Genomic DNA, 17,025 nt, shown 5'->3' with positions numbered 1-17,025 from the left:
GATGCCTGCCCGTGAGCCCAGGAACCCGCTTCCCCGCCCCGGCCCTGCCCTGGAGGGGTCTGGGTCTGGACACTCACAAGTGCATGATCGAACTTGAAAGTACTGATGTAGTAGGCTGGGATGTCCGCAGCGGCCAAGGGCTCCGAGATCTGGGCCACGATGCCACACTCATCTAGGGACAGGGGAGACCGTCCTTAGCCTCTGTGTAACCTGGCTACCCTGGCCTATGTGGCTCTTCAGCCTCTACCCTCAGTGGGCAATGCCTACCCTGCACCCACCATCCTCCTAGAGATTCCCATCTGCCATCCCTTTTATTTTTTTTTTGAGACAGAGTCTTGCTCCATCACCCAGGCTGGAGTGCACTAGCGTGAGCTCACCTCACTACAACCTCTGCTTCCTGAGTTCAAGCAGTCCTCGTGCCTCAGCCTCCCAAATAGCTGGGATTATAGGCATGCACCACCACGCCCAGCTAATTTTTTTGTATTTTTAGTAGAGATGGGGGTTTCACCATGTTGGCCGGGCTGGTCTCGAACTCCCGACCTTAAGTGATCCATCCACCTCAACTTCCCAAAGTGCTGGAATTACAAGCATGAGCCACCACACCTGGCCTCCCACTCGCCATCCCCATCCCTCTTGAAGGCTTAACCCAGATGTCCCCCATCCAAGAGCCTTCTCTGGTTGCTGGCCAGTGACATAGTTTGGCTTTGTGTTTCTGCCCAAATCCTCCAATAGTAATCTGAAGTGCTGGAGGTGGGGCCTGGTGCAAGCTGACTGGATTATGGGGGCGGATTGCTCATGAATGGTTTAGCATCATCCTCTTAGTACTGCTCTTGTGACAGTAAGTTCTCATGAGATCTGGCTGTTTAAAAGTGTAGCACCTTGGCTGGGCGCGGTGGCTCATGCCTGTAACCCCAGCACTCTGGGAGGCTGAAGCGGGCGGATCATCTGAAGTCAGGAGTTCGAGACCAGCCTGGCCAACATAGTGAAATACCATCTCTACTAAAAATAAAAAAATTAGCCGGGTGTGGTGGCACACGCTTATAGTACCAGCAACTTGGGAAGCTGAGACAGGAGGACCACTTGAACCCGGGAGGCGAAGACTGCAGTGAGCCAAGATTGTGCTATTGCACTTCAGCCTGGGTGACAGAGCAAGATCCTGTCTCAAAAAGAAAAAAAAAGCAAAAAAAAAAAAAATGCTATCCACCAAAGACACTGTCTGGACAATTGTGGAAACAGAGGAAAGACTGAGTCTTAGGGAATGACTGACAATTTTCTCCTGTGGAATCCTGTCATTGTGGTTATACAGGAGAAAGTGCTTCTTGCCAGGATGGAAAAGGTGAGGCATTTAGGGGTAAAGTGGTGGGTGTCAGACTCTCTGGGAGATGTCTGACAATTCCATGTATTTATGTGAAGAAAACACGTTAAAAAGTTGCCGGCAGCTATTATCTTTGAGCTGTGGAACTAAGTAGTGATTTTTTTTCTCTTTAATTTTTATCACAGCCCCAATTTATTCTTTTTTAAATTTAATTTATTATTTTTTTTTGAGACAGAGTCTTGCTCTGTTATCAGGCTGAAGTGCAACGGCATGATCTTGGCTCACTGCAACCTCCACCTCCTGGGTTCAAGCCATACTCCTGTCTCAGCCTCCTGAGTAGCTAGGATTATAGGCACACGCCAGCATGCCTGGCTAATTTTTTGTATTATCAGTAGACACGGGGTTTCATCATGTTGGCCAGGCTGGTCTCACACTCCTGACCTCAGGTGATCCACCTGCCTCGGCCTCCCAAAGAGCTGGGATTACAGGCATGAGCCACCTCGCCCGGCCTCTTTTTTAAATTTTCAGAGACAAAGATTTGCTCTGTCGCCCAGGTTGGAGTACAATGGCATGATCATGGCTCACTGCAGCCTTGAACTCTTGGGCTCAAGTAATTCTCCTGCCTCAGCCTCCTGAGTAGCTGGGATTACAGGCGCCGGCCACCATGCCCAGCTAATTTTAACACTTTTGGTAGAGACAGGGCCTCGCTATGTTTCCCGGGCTGGTATAGAACTCCTGGGCTCAATGGATCCTTCCACCTCCGCCTCCCAAAGTGCTGGGATTACAAGCATGAGCCACCGCGCCCAGCTGTTTAATTTTCTAATAATAAGCAACATATTAATTTTCGAGAGGGGGCAAAATAAAAGCGCTCTGATTGAAGCCTGCTGCCCCCCGTCCCCAAGAGGCCTGTGTACACCTGCCACACGATGGGGAGCAACAGAAACTTCAGGCTCCCCAAGCCTCAGTCTCCCCATCTGTACCCCCCAGCAGGGGCTGAGTCACTGCGGACAATGCATGTGAGCTCAGCAATGCCAGCCCCGCTCAATCCCCCGTGCAATCCCCCCCGGACTCACCAAACCCCAGGGGCTGTCCTCCAATCCGGACCATCTTCCAGAGCTCTCCGGATGCGCTTGTGAACAGCAAGTTACTAGGAAACCTTCGAAAGGATCGAGAGAAGAATCCCCGAGGCTGATGTAAGTTGCGCTCCCTCCTTGGCGTGCTGGTGCACCAGCCAACGCGAGGCACGGGGCTGGCCAGGCAGGTGGACGGGTTGGGCAGAGCTCAGGACCCCCCAAACACAATCCCTGCCAGACACCCGGGGCCCATTCAGCCCGCAGCCTCCTCGTCTTGCGGGGAGGCAGATAGGGAGGGTGATGTCAGGCTGGGCTTTGGAACAAGACCAAACCCTTGCTAAGGCTGGTCTAGACACCTCTTCCCAGGTCCAGAGCAGAAGCTGAGGGAGAAATAGCACCCGGGCTGCGGTTCAAATCCCCACTTTGCCACCACCCCACAGTGGACCTTGGACAACCGCTGTACCTCTCTGAGCTGGGGGGCCAGTTTACTTATGATGAAGGGCTATGGTGAGGGTTTATTAGAGACAAAGTGGCCGGGTGCGGTGGCTCACGCCTGTAATCTCAGCACTTTGGGAGGCCGAGGCTGGCAGATCACTTGCAGTCAGAAGTTCGAGACCAGCCTGGTCAACATGGTGAAGCCTCATCTCTACCAAAAATACAAAAACTGGCCAGGTGCGGTGGCTCACACCGGTAATCTCAGCACTTTAGGAGGCTGAAGTGGGTGAATCACTTGAGGTCAGGAGTTCACAGCCAGCCTGGCCAACATGGTAAAACCCTATCTCTAGAAAAAATAAAAAAAATAAATAGGGTATGGTGGTGTGCGCCTGTAATCCCAGCTACTTGGAGGCTGAGGCAGGAGAATCACTTGAACCTGGGAGGCAGAGGTTGTAGTGAGCCCAGATTGTGCCACTGCACTCCAGCCTGGGCGACAGAGTGAGACCCCCGTCTCAAACAATAAATAAAAATACAAAAATTAGCCAGGTGTGGTGGCAGGCACCTGTAGCCCCAGCTATTCAGAAGGCTGAAGCATGCAGATTGCTTGAACCCGGGAGACAGAGGTTGCAGTGAGCTACGATTGCACCACTGCACTCCAGCATGGGTGACAGAGCAAGATCCTGTCTCAACAAAAATAAAAATAAAAAATATCATGCCTGTAATCCCAGCACTTTGGGAGGCTGAGGCAGGCGGATCGCCTGAGGTCCGGAGTTCGAGACCAACCTGGCCAACGTGGCAAAACCCTGTCTCTACTAAAAATACAAAAATTAGCTGGGCATGGTGGTATGTGCCTGTAATCCCAGCTGAGGCAGCAGAATTGCTTAAACCTGAGAGGTAGAGGTTGTGCTGAGCCGAGATTGCACCATTGCACCCCAGCCTGGGTAAGAGCGAGACCCCGTCTCAAAAAAAAAAAAAGAAAAAAGACAAAGTGGGTGATGTGCCCTCACAGAGTCCCCCCAGATCCTGGGGCCCACCCTGGGTTGAACGTTCACCCCAGGGCCTGGCTCACCTCTGCTGTGTCTGCACGTCCATCACCAGGGAGATGTAGCCCTCGATGAGGGAGAAGGAGAAGAAGCGGATGTGGCCACAGTCATCCCCGGTGGCCATGGGGTCCTTCACTCTGGGGACCGGGGACAGCTGGTAAGGATGGGGCCCCTGTGGCCCTGCACATTCACACCAGCCCAGGGAAGTTGGGCCCTGCCCAGGCTTTGATGCCACCCGGGTGACCCTGGGTCAGCGTCCTTCTCATCCTGCTTGCTATGCAACGGGGATGATTTCATGGCATTCACAGAGGCGGGTGCTCCACCTTGCAGTGCTGGAGGCCCGGCCGGCCCCCCACGCAGGCTACACGGGCCCCTTCCCGGGTCTGCCCGCATCTCAGAGCACAGGCTGTGGTGGCTGTCAGCATGCTGGACCCCGGCCCGCCCCACCTCGTGTTGGCCTAAACTTTACAACATCCGCTGGGGAAGTGACACAATGTCTGTTGTTCACCAAATGAAACAATCTGAGTTCTCAGCTCCTCAACAGACTGGGCCTGTCCTTGGAGCTCAGTGGGGAGTGGGGAGTTTGTTACAGCTCCCAGTGTGTCTTTGGGGCTTCCCCAAATTTTGGGGTTCCCAGGGTAGGATGTCTCCCCTCTGAGACTGGGGCTTTTAGGTAGAGCTGTATCTCCTCCTCAGCCTCAGGCAGGTCCGTGTCTCTCCCCTCAGACTAACTCCAGGGTAGGTCCCTGTCTCCCCCCTCAGACTAGCTCCAGGGTAGGTCCGTGTCTCCCCCCTCAGACTAGCTCCAGGGTAGGTCCGTGTCTCCCCCCTCAGACTAGCTCTGGGACAGGTCCATGGCTCCCCCCTGGACTAGTTTCACAAAGGGTCCATGTCTCCCACCTCAGACTAGCTCCAGGGCAGGTCTGTCTCCCACCTCAGACTAGCTCTGGGGCGGGTCTGTGTCTCCCACCTCAGACTAGCTCCAGGGCGGGTCCATGTCTCCTCCCTCAGACTAGTTCCGGGGCGGGTCTTTGTCTCCCCCGTTAGACTAGCTCTGGGGCGGGTCTTTGTCCCCCGCCTCGGACTAGCTGCGGACTAGCTGTGGGGCGGATCTCTGTCCCCCCATCAGACTAGCTCTGGGGCGGGTCCTTGCCTTCCTACTCAGACTAGCTCCAGGGTGAGTCGTCCGTGTTTCCCGCTCAGACCAGCTCTGGGGCAGGTCTGTATCTCTTCCCTCAGATGAGCTCCTGGCAAAGCCTCCCCTCTCAGACTACGACTCCTAGGCGGAGCCGTGTCTCCCCCCGCCCACCCTGTGGCCCCTCATGCCCAAGGCGGCCCTACCCATTGGAGTAGAACATGACATCCATGAGGAGTGTGGCAACAGCAGGCAGCGTGTCGGGGTCCAGGCTGGTGACACAGAACCTGTTGCTTGGGCTGGACAGTGGGTGGATGACCGGCCTCTGGACTGTAAGAGCACAGAGATATCAGGCACTGAGGCTGGGACTGAAAGCAGCAGCTTGGGTGGGTGCAAGGTCTGGGAAGAGGGCTGGGGAGGGCTCAGCCTCAGGCCCCGAGAGACTTAGTCACTGCTGCTTCTCTAGCCTCTACCACCAATTACCACTGTCCTGATTCTCCATCTCGCCCTCAGGCCCACGGGCCTTTGCACATGCTATGCTGGCTGTCTGGGATGCTCTTCCCAACCGGCACCACCTGGCTCCGTTCCTACCTGTGTTCCAGGCTTCAGCACCACAGTCCCTGCCCAGGGAAACCCACCGCAGGAGTGGCCTCTGGCCATTGCTGTCTGCGTGCACGTCCACCACCCTTGCTAGACACGGCACCAGGGCCTGCCTAGGACCTTTGCATCACATTCTTTTTTTTTTTTTTGAGATGGAGTCTTGCTCTTGTTGCCCAGACTGGAGTGCAATGGCACGATCTCGGCTCACCGCAACCTCCGGCCTCCTGGGTTCAAGCGATTCTCCTGCCTCGGCCTCTTCAGTAGCTGGGATTACAGGCATGTACCACCATACCCGGCTAATTTTGTATTTTTAGTAGAGACAGGGTCTCTCCATGTTGGTCAGGCTGGTCTCGAACTCCCGACCTCAGGTGATCTGCCTGCCTCGGCTTCCCAAAGTGCTGGGATTACAGGCATGAGCCACCGCGTCAGGCCCTTTGCATCCCGTTCTGCCTGGCACTCCATTCATGCTCAGTGGGCAGGAGCCCGTGCTGAGAGCAAGGCTGGTCTGCGGCTGGGTCTGGTAACTTCGTGAGGTTTCTCCTGCACAAACCCCCGCCCCCAGCTCACCCAACTTGGGCTTCACGAAGCCGTTGGTGATGCCGAGGTTCTCGGCTGCCACGGTCTCGCCGTTGACGACCCGCAGGATGGTGAACTCTGATGACAACGTGTGGGTGACAAAGGGCAGGTCCCGCTCACGCACCTAGGGGCAAGAAGTTGAGGCTGTGTGTGCCTGGTGGCCCTGGGGGATGTGGGCCCGGGGCACCGGCCTTTCACCCTGAGACTCTGCTCCCACCCTGAAGTAGCATGGAAGGGCGAGGCTGTAAGGGGTGGGAGATGGGAACGAGTGTGTGTGTGAGAGGCTGGTGTGTGTGTGTAAGGTGTGCCTGTGACGGTCGGCTCACCAGGATGAAGTCTGTCTGATACGTGGACAGCATGAACACGGAGATGTTCTGGTCGGCCAGTGGGGCGATGACTGACTTGGCGATCTTGGTCACGCCAATGGGCTGGGAGCTGGAGAAGCTGCCACCGCCGGACACCACGTTCAGGGCCAGCCAGGTGGCATCCGCCACACTCAGGTGCTCTGAGGAGGGCAGCTCTGGAGGGAGACACAGAAGGCAGCCCTGTGACTGCTGGGGTTCCAGCTGTCCCAAGGGCAGGGCAAGGCAGGCCAGAGAGGTGAGGAGTGAGGCTCTGGCGCCAGCTCCACCTTGTGCCTTGCCTCACTTTCCAACAGGATGGGATTTTTTTTTTTTTTTTTTTTGAGACAGAGTCTTGTTCTGTCGCCAGGCTGGAGTGCCTGAAGTGGCACGATCTCAGCTCACTGCAACCTCCGACTTCCTGGTTCAAGCGAGTCTCATGCCTCAGCCTCCCCAGTAGCTGGGATTATAGGCACGTGCCACCACGCCCGGCTAATTTTTGCATTTTTAGTAGAGACGGGGTTTCACCATATTGGCCAGGATGGTCTCAATCTCGTGACTCGCCCACCTCGGCCTCCCAGAGTGCTGGGATTATAGGTGTGAGCCACCGCGCCCGGCCGGATGGGACTGTTTTCTGAGACAGAGTCTTGCTCTGTCACCCAGGCTGGAGTGCTGTGGCATTATCTCAGCTCACTGCAACCTCCACCTCCTGGTTCAAGCAATTATCCTGCCTCAGCCTTCCGAATAGCTGGGATTACAGGCGCCCACTACCATGCCCAGCTAATTTTTGTATTTTTAGTAGAGAGGGGGTTTCGCCATGTTGGCCCGGCTGGTCTCGAACGCCTGGTCTCAAGTGATCCGCCCGCCTCGGCCTCCCAAAGTGCTGGGATGACAGGTGTGAGTCACCATGCCTGGCCAAAGCAGGGTTATTTTGCTCACTGTACACTCAACAGTCCAGAAACCCTGGAAGGCTCAGGGATTTGCCTAAGTTCACTTAGGAAATAACAGAGCCAGGATTCCAGTGCAGGTCTGACTCAAAAACCTAGGCCCTGTCTTGGGCATCAAATGAAAAGTACCAAGACCCTAAGAAAACAGGGGGCTAAAAAGAGAGGGGCTGAGGCTGGAGGCAGTGCTCACGCTTGTAATCCCACTGCTTTGGGAGGTCAAGGTGGGAGGATTGCTTGAGGCCAGCCTGGGCAACGTAGCCCATAAAAAAATAAATAGAAAATAAATGAGCCAGGCATGGTGGCACATGCCTGTGGTTCCAGCTACTTGGGAGGCTGAGGTGGGAGGACTGCTTGAGTCTAGGATGTCAAGGCTGCAGTGAGCTATGACTGCACCACTGCACTCCAGCCTAGGTGACAGAGCCAGATCCTGTCTCAAAAAATAAATAGATAAAAAGGAAGAGAGGGGCTCAGAGTTGCGCAAGCTAAGGTAGCTGTGATGATGAAGATTCCTGGGGAAAGGCGAGCTGGGCTCTGCTGGCAGGCAAGATGGCCTGAGAGGCGGGAAATTGAGTGAGGCCCATGGCTGTTCCTACCTGCCCAGCTCCGGTCACCATGGTGACCGCAGCCCAGGGAGCCCATTGATCCCGCTGGCTGAGAAGGACCAGTGGTCAGCCAGTGGGTGGCTAGAGAGGCAGACGGCTGCACAGAAATGGGAAAAAGCAGCCCCAGTCTTGAGCAGTGGGAGGCCTATCTCTTATCAAAGGCACAGGTTTCGGGCTCCAAGGGGCCAATCCTGGCTCTGTCCTTCCCAGCGGAAGCGGCTGCTGATACAGCCTCCGAGGCGATGAAGTGCTGGGGTACATATGTGCACCCTGAGGGGGTGCTTACATAACCAGGATTCTGCCCCTAGGAGTCTCTCAGCAGGTTTGGACGATTCCCAGAGTGGTCTTGGGGAGAAGCCCAGGCCTGAGACCAGCTGGAAACGTGGGTGTGGGGGAAGAGCAGCTGCTGCTGGCTGGAGGATTGTAGGTCAATCAGCAGCTGGCCAGAAGCAGGCAGCCTGTCTGATGGATTGGTCTACCCGCCCTGCTCACGGCCTCAGCCCTGGGCGGAACCCAGAACTGCTGCCTGTTTTTTTTTTTTTTGAGACAGTGTCTTGCTCTGTCGCCCAGGCTGGAGTGCAGTGGCACGATCTTGGCTCACTGCAAGCTCTGCCTCCTGGGTTCAAGCGATTCCTGTGTCTCAGCCCCCTGAGTAGCTGGGACTACAGGTGCATACCACCATGTCTGGTTCTTTTTTTTTTTTTTGTATTTTCAGTAGAGATGGAGTTTCACCATATTGGGCAGGCTGGTCTTGAACTCCTGACCTCAAGTGATCTGCCCGCCTTGGCCTCCCAAAGTGCTGGGATCACAGGTGTGAGCCACTGCGCCCAGCCCCAGCTGTTATTTTAAACAACGGGGCTGACCTTCCAAATGCAGGTGTGCAGTGAGCCCTGGTTTGTGCTCACGGCCAGGGCTGGATTCAGGGTACGGTAAGAACCACCGGCCCTGAGGCTTCGCATCCATTCTGACCAAGATGCAAGCTCCTTTACTGGCTTGACCCTCACATAGAGGTGACCCCCGCCGGGGATGCTACTTTGCACCTTGGCTTACTGACACGGCAGATTCCGGGCTAGAGCTCGGAGGAAGACGCGGGAGTTCTGATGTGCACTGCTATTGGATGCACAGAATGAACTTGACAATTCCCAGGCGCTTACTGAGCATCTGCGGAGTTGCAGAACTGAGAGGGAGGCGCGGTGACCCCCGTGTCACAGACAAACACACAGAGGCTCCAGGTTGTGGAGCAACTCGCCTGGATTCACACGCAGGGAAGGCTGCAGAGTTTCGATCTGAACCTAGCTCTTCCCATCTTAGCATGAGGCGAGGCCAGGAGTTCTTTTTCGAGCTTCCTCCCTCTACTTCTTTTTCTTTCCTTTTTTGTTTTTTGTTAGCGTCAGGGTCTTGCTCTGTTGCCCAGGCTGGAGTGCAGTGGTGCAATCACAGCTCACTGCAGCTCAAACTCCCAGACTCGAGCGATCCTCCCACCTCAGCCTCCCGAGTAGCTGGGACTTCAGGTGCGCGCCGCCACACCTGGCTGATTTTTAATTTTTTTGTGGAGATGGGAGTCTTGAGATGTTGCCCAGGCTGGTCTCAAATTTCTGGCCTCAAGCGATCCTTCTGCCTTGGCCTCCCAAATTCCAGGGATTATAGGTATGAGCCACCTTGCCTGACCACCTCTCCACCTTTTGATTGGTCACTGCCTGCTGACCATGCCTTGCCACGTGTGGCATGGACCACAATCATGTACCGCTGTCCCCAGTTCACAGGCAAGGGGACTGTGAAGGGTGAGGGCTGGTGATGTGGAGCCCAGATGAGCACTGGGTCCCTCTAACTCCAAGTCGAAGCTTCTACCCACTACCCAGAGGCTTCTAACATTTTTCTGAATCTGTCAGGACACCTAGCGCTGCAAATGGTGCTCATTAAATACTTAAGAGGCCGGGTACGGTGACTCAGGCCTGTAATCCCAGTAATTTGGGAGGTCAAGGCAGGCGGAATCAGCTGAGGTCAGGAGTTCAAGACCAGCCTGGCCAACATAGGTGAAACCTTGTCTATCCTAAAAATATAAATATTAGCTGGGCGTGGTAGTGGACGCCCGTAATCTCAGCTACGTAGGAGGCTGAGGCATGAGAATCGCTTGAACCAGGAGGCAGAGGTTGCAGTGAGCAGAGATTGTGTCACTGCACTCCAGCCGGGGTGACAGAGCGAGACTCAGGCGTGCGCACACACACACACGTAAAAAATCAGAATATACACATGTACAACCCCTCTGCCTGCCACACAGACATACTGCATCCATCTGAGCCAAGATCTTCTTTTTTTGAGACAGGGTCTTGCTCTGTCACTCAGGCTGGAGTGCAGTGGCACAATCATGGCTCACGGCAGCCTCAACCTCCCAGGCTCAAGTGATCCTCCCACCGCAGTCCACTGAGTAGCTGGGGCCACAGCCATGCGCCACCACACCAGATTAATTTTTGTATCGTTTGTAGAGACGGGGCTTTGCCATGTTGCCCAGGCTGATCTTGAACTCCTGGGCTCAAGTGATCTACCTGCCTCAGCCTCCCAAAGGGCTGGGATTTCAGGCATGAGCCACTGTGCTCAGACCAAGAATCCCTTAACAACGTTCACACTGAACAAGGAACTCTGCCGGTTAGTGTCATTTACAAGCCATCCTCTGCCCTCCCAGGAAAGACCCAGGGTCCACTGAACCATGGCTAGCTGCTAGCTTCTAACTGTCAAAGCTGCCAGTGAACACGCACCCTGGCTCATGTTAAGAGTGGCAGAAGTGGCCCTTTGGTGGGAAAGCAATGTTTGCAGCGCTGGAGGTTTGCAGAACAGGGTGACAGGGCACCGGCCTTCATTCCCCATGCTAGAGCCAGCATCCTTCTTCCTGGGGTCACGCCTGTAATCCCAACACTCTGAGAGGGCAAGGTGGGAGGACTGCTTGAGGCCAGGAGGTCCAGACCAGCGTAGGCAACACAGTGAGACTCCTCTACAAAAAAACACAAAAACTAGCCAGTGGGCCGTGCAAGGTGGTTCACGCCTGTAATCCCAGCACTCTGGGAGGCCAAGGTGGGAGGACTGCTTGAGGCCAGGAAGTCCAGACCAGCGTAGGCAACACAGTGAGACTCCTCTACCAAAAAAACACAAAAACTAGCCAGTGGGCTGTGCACAGTGGTTCATGCTCATGCCTGTAATCCCAGCACTTTGGAACTTTGGAAGGTTGAGGTGGGTGGATCACTTGAGGTCGCGAGTTTGAGACCAGCCTGGCCAACACAGTGAAACCCTGTCTCTACTAAAAATACAAAAATTAGTTGGGCATAGTGTTGCATGCCTGTAGTCCCCGCTACTCAGGAGGCTGAGGCAGGAGAATTGCTTGAACCCAGGAGGCGGAGGTTGCAGTGAGCTGCGATCACACCACTACACTCCAGCCTGGACAACAGAGTGAGACTCCATCTCAAAACAAAACAAAAAAAACAAGAAAAAAAACCCCAAAAACTACCCAGTGGGCCAGGTGCAGTAGTTCACACCTGTAATCCCAGCACTTTGGGAGGTCAAAGCGAGAGGATCACCTGAGGTCAGGAGTTCAAGATCAGCCTTGCCAACCTGGGGGACACAGCAAGACTGTCTTGAGAAAAGCAAGCGAACAAACACTAAACTCTCCTTCTGAAACAGAGCCTCCAAGGAGATGAGGGGTAGAGCTTGTCCTCCTAGCCTCACACTGCAGTGCCTAGGCCCAGCCCAAATCCTGCCGCAGCCCCCTGCGAGTCCTGGGCCACACACGGTGGTATACCCTGCCTTCTCACATTACTTTCCGGCAGCCCTTTCTCCTTATTTAGGCTAGAGACGCCCTGAGAGCATTTCCTACTTCCGTCCTGGCTTGGTTGTCACTAACTCTGGGCAAGTTAATGTCTGCTTTCTCGCTTGTAAAATGGGTCCTTACTCTTCTTTTTGTTTTTGGAGACAGAGTCTCGCTCTGTCACCCAGGCTGGAGTGCAATGGCACGATCTCGGCTCACTGCAACCTCCACCTCCTGGGTTCAAGCGATTCTCCTGTCTCAGCTTCCTGAGTAGCTGGAATTACAGGCATGCGCCACCACACCCAGCTAATTTTGTATTTTTAGAGACGGGGTTCCTCCATGTTGGTCAGGCTGGTCTCGAACTCCTTTTTTTTTTTTTTTTTTTGAGATAAGAGTCTTGCTCTGTCGCCCAGGCTGGAGTGCAGTGGTGTGATCTCGGCTCACTGCAAGTTCTGCCTCCCGGGTTCACGCCATTCTCCTGCCTCAGCCTGCCAAGTAGCAGGGACGGACTATTGGTGCCCGTCACCACACCTGGCTAGTTTTTTTTGTATTTTTAGTAGAGACTTGATTTCACCGTGTTAGCCAGGATGGTCCCGATCTCCTAACCTTGTGATCCGCCCGCCTCGGCCTCCCAAAGTGCTGGGATTATAGGCATGAGCTACCGTGCCCGGCCTCGAACTCCTTTTTTTTCTTTTTTTGAGATGGAGTCTTGCTCCCTTACCCAAGCTGGAGTGCAGCGGCATGATCTTGGCTCATTGCAGCCTTGGCCTCGTGGGTTCAAGTGATTCTCCTGCTCAGCCTCCTGAGTAGCTGGAGCTACAGGCATGCATCACCATGCCCGGCTAATTTTTGTGTTTTTAGTAGAGACAGGGTTTCACCATGTTGACCAGGCTTGTCTTGAACTCCTGACCTCAGGTGATCTGCCCGCCTCGGCCTCACAAAGTGCTAGGATTATAGATGTGAACCACTATGCCTGGCCAAAATGCTAATATTTTGGCAGCACTTTGGGAAGTCAAGGCAGGTGGATCACTTGAGTTCAAGAGTTTGAGACCAGCCTGGCCAACATGGTGAAACCAAACCCCATCTTCTACTAAAAATACAAGAAAAATTAGCCTGGCGTTGTGGCGGGTGCCTATAATCTCAGCTACTCAGGAGGCTGAGGCAGGAGAATCGCTTGAACCTGGGAGGTGGAGGTTGCAGTGAGTCGAGATCGCCACTGCGCTCCATCTTGGGTGACAGAGTGAGACTCTGTCTCAAAAAAAAGAAAAAGAAAAAAAAAAAAAAAAAGAAAAGAAAGAAAAAACAAATGCACTCAATTTTTTTTTTTTCTTGGGCAATAATGGATTTCCAAGCAGCCTGGTTTACTGACCAGAAAAGCACCCTGGAAGGGAAGCCCTTACCCTGAAGTCACAGGGTAAGCCTCAGGCCTTGCTGGGCTAATTGAAACCTGCTTTCCCAGTGCTCCGTGTTCCTCAGTGCTGAGCCTGCGCCTGTGCCTGCGGCTGGGAAAGGCTCAGGGAGGGGCAGGGCAAGGCAGTTTTAAAAGTCACAAGGCCATTATGGATGCCTCTGGGGAATGGCAGGGTTGAGGGATAGAGGGCAATTCCTTCCCTGGGCCAGCCGAGGGTCTCAGCCTGGGCCCAAGGACCTCTATTTGAACAGAGCTTACTCACTCCCGGGAATTTCCTACTTCACTCCCTGTTCCCTCTCCTGCACACACACCTCAGCAGACTCTACCCCAATTTAGCCCTAACCCAGCCCAACAACCTTCAATGGCTCCCCAGTGCCTAAAGAATAAGATCCAAACTTTCCCTGCCTACCTCGTCTTCTCCTTTTTTAGAGACTGAACCTGGCCCTTGCTTCTGCTCCTGTACTTTCTCATTCAGCTCTCCTCTGACATGTTTTCTTCCTTCCCCACAAGGCCAGCAAAAATATCACCTCCTCCAGGAAGTCCTCCATGACCATGTGAGCTCACCAGGAACTTCCTCTTTTGAGCCCCCAGAAACAGCCATGCTGCAGAAGTCTCCCCATGCTTCTTCTAACCCAAATAAAGTAGAGGAGGGGAGTTCAGGAAAAAGTCTAGAGCCAAGCACGGCGATACACGCCTCTGCTCTCAGCTACTCGGGAGGCTGAGGTGGGAGGATTGCTTGAGCCCAGGAGTTTGAGGCTGCCATGCACTATGATCACACCTGTGATGAGCCACTGTACTCCAGTCTGGGCAACATAGCAAGAACCTGTTTCTGAAAAAAAAAAATTTAACGGCCTGCATGCCAGGTAGAAACCACAAAGGGAGGGGTGCTTTCCCGGCAGAGAAGCCCATGTGTACAGCCCCATGGAGGAATCTTTCCTGATCCCCCCTCCTCCAGGTAAGCCCTGTCCTCCTCTCTCTCTTCTCACACTCTGGTTCCCTGGGGATGCCAAGTGCGTCTCCAGTACTGGAAGCTGTGGCTGTACACACGTGGGGTTCTCTCTGCCTGTTTTATTAATGTTTTCTACCTGGTGGGGGGGGGCACTTATTTTTTATTTTTTATTTTTTTAGAAACAGGTTCTCAGGCCAGATGCAGTGGCTTATGCCTGCAATCCCAGCAGTTTGGGAGGCCAAGGGGGAGTGGATCACCTGAGGTCAAGAGTTCGAGACCAGCTTGGCCAACAGGGTGAATCCCTATCTCTACTAAAAACATACAAAAATTAGCCGGGTGTGGTGGCAGGCGCCTGTAATCCCAGCTACTTGGGAGACTGAGGCAGGAGAATGGCTTGAACCTGGGAGGTGGTGGTTGCAGTGAGCCGAGATCGTGCCATTGCACTCCAGTATGGATGACAGAGTGAGACTCCATCTCAAAAACGAAACAAAACAAACAAACACCAGGTTCTCATTACATTGCCCAGGCTGGAGTGCAGTGGTTATTCACAGGTGTGATCATAACACACTACAGTCTCATACTCCTGGGTTTAAGCAATCCTCCTGCCTCAGTCTCCCAAGTAGCTGGCAGCAGAAGCGTGTACCACCACACCTGGCTCTTTACTCGTAGCTGTGTTCACTGCAAGTGTTGCCTTCTCTGGGGAGTCCTCTTAAACTGTGCCCTTGCCATCTAGACACTTCTCTCTCTCTCTCTTTTTTTGTTTTTAAGAGATGGAGTCTCACTCTGTCTTCCAGACTGGAAAGCAGTGATTTAATAACAGCTCATTGCAGCCTCCAACAATCCTTCTGTCTCAGTCTCTCAAGTAGCTGGGACCACCGGAACATGCCATCATGTCCAGTTAATTTAAAGTAATTTTTTAGTCGAGATGGGGGTCTCACTATGCCCAGGCTGGTCTCGAACTCCTCAGCTCAAGTGATCCTCCCACCTTAGCCTCCCAAAGAGTTGGGATTAAAGGCGTAAGTCACTGCGCCCGACTGAGGATATTTTAAAGTACTTTGCAGGCTTCAGTGAAACATGTTCCTTTTCCTTCTTGGTTAATCTAATTCTCAGCTGGGTAGCACCATACCAACTAACTCTTTTAGCTCAGAAGTCTTTCTTAGGCAATCTCAAGAGGAGGAGGGGAAGGGACCCTCCAGAACCCAGGGAGAGAAGGAAATATACTCTGCTGCTTTTCTAGCTGACCGGTAGATGAGGGAAGAAATAAGGAGGTAGGTGGGAGCAGAAATAAGGAGGTGTTTAACAGAGTTCAAAGTCAGCCAGCCCTGACTTCAGGGTGTGGTCCAGCCGAGTCCCTGGGGAGAGAAGCACTTACCTAGGAATCCCTCCTCATCGACAATGATAGTGTAATCCTCTGGCGTCTCTGTCAGACTGAAGAACTTGCACCTGGATGGACGGACAGACAGACACAGAAGATCTCATTAGTCCAGGCAGGTCCCCTGGGGCAGCTGCCCACCTGTGCCCCAGGGATGATGACTCAGTTTACCCAGCGCTCCAGCCCCAGGCTGCTGGGTGACTTCGGGTAAGTCGTCTGTCTCTCCCTTCATGTCCCCCTACTCAGTGCTGACTCTGGACAGGCACAGAGATGCCGACTGTCCCCACTCTGCCACCCCCCAATCTTTGGGGACCTCTGAGCCAGTCAGCCCCTGTGATTCTGTCCAGGCCTGAGGGCCTGAGATCCCACATTTTCTCAGAGGGAAGAAGTGGCCGAAGGGTGGCTCCAGTGTGGGTCAGGCAGAGCAGCCGTCTTTTCCATGGCCCTGCCATTGTAACCTCTAGGTGTCTGTCCCCATCTCCCCTCTCACTGTCATGGCCTCCAGTTCAGCAACTCTGGAGCTCCCAGTCACAAAAATGCTTAATTCCCACCAGCTGACTGACAGCCCAGCCCTTGGTTTACTTTCCATGCCTGAAGAGGGAGGAGTGCGGCCATCCGTGACATTTCTGGGACGTGGATCTCCGCCCCACCTCACATCACCTCTGATATCACCGCTCAGCCTGGGAGGTATGTTGCTCATCTACCCCCAAAACGAGACCATCAATTCCCCAAAAACAGGGGACGGAACCCTGATCCTGCTGGCCTCGGTCCTGGGCATGCTTTTGGTGCCCAGGTCTGTGTCCAGGTGGCCCTTGGGCTGGGTTTCGAGGCTTTTGGTCCTTGGGTAATTGAGGGGGGTCATCACCCCCTCAACGCCCGTGTCCCCATTCCCCATTTAGCCAGAACCACCCCCACTGCACCCTAGAGAGTACTGCAGGCAGAGATGGCAAGTCCAAGCGTGCACAGGCAGAGGCTGGCAGGAAACTGACCCCTGGTCACTTATCTGGTGTTCTAGCTCTCCAGCACAAAGCCAGGCATGGGCTCTGAACCCCCACCCGTTGAGGGGAGCCGGGACAGAAAGAGGTCCATGAGTAACCCAGGTGTATTCGTCTGTTCTCATGCTGCTAATAAACACATACCCGAAACCGGGTAATTTATAAAGGACAGAGGTTGAACGGACTCACAGTTCCACATGGCTGGGGAGGCCTCACAGTCATGATGGAAAGCCAAGGAGGAGCCAAGGCACGTCTTACATGGCAACAGGCAAGAGGGCATGTGCAGGGGAACTGCCCTTTATAAAACCATCAGATCTCATGAGACTTATTTATTACCATGAGAACAGTATGAGGAAAACCACCCCCATGATTCAATTATCTCCACCTGGCTCCACCCTTGACACATGGCAATTATTACAATTCAGGGTGAGATTTGGG

General features: G+C 53.9%; 1 protein-coding gene across 1 annotated transcript in view; it reads right to left on the bottom strand.

Annotated features, from left to right (window-relative positions):
* Positions 1-17,025, bottom strand: part of CASTOR2 (cytosolic arginine sensor for mTORC1 subunit 2) — a 68,223-nt gene that overhangs the window by 6,959 nt on the left and 44,239 nt on the right. Inside the window, exons 2-8 of the mRNA XM_025378703.1 lie at positions 15,593-15,663; positions 6,504-6,697; positions 6,169-6,301; positions 5,208-5,331; positions 3,893-4,003; positions 2,389-2,471; positions 78-172 (exon numbers count right to left, since the gene is read on the bottom strand). Coding sequence (XP_025234488.1) covers positions 78-172; positions 2,389-2,471; positions 3,893-4,003; positions 5,208-5,331; positions 6,169-6,301; positions 6,504-6,697; positions 15,593-15,663 — 811 coding nt within the window. The remainder of the gene's footprint in view (positions 1-77; positions 173-2,388; positions 2,472-3,892; positions 4,004-5,207; positions 5,332-6,168; positions 6,302-6,503; positions 6,698-15,592; positions 15,664-17,025) is intronic.

Source organism: Theropithecus gelada, chromosome 3, assembly GCF_003255815.1.
Source record: "Theropithecus gelada isolate Dixy chromosome 3, Tgel_1.0, whole genome shotgun sequence".
NCBI lineage: Eukaryota > Metazoa > Chordata > Mammalia > Primates > Cercopithecidae > Theropithecus > Theropithecus gelada.
Note: the sequence above shows the minus strand (reverse complement) of the source record. Positions and strands in the feature narration are given on the sequence as shown.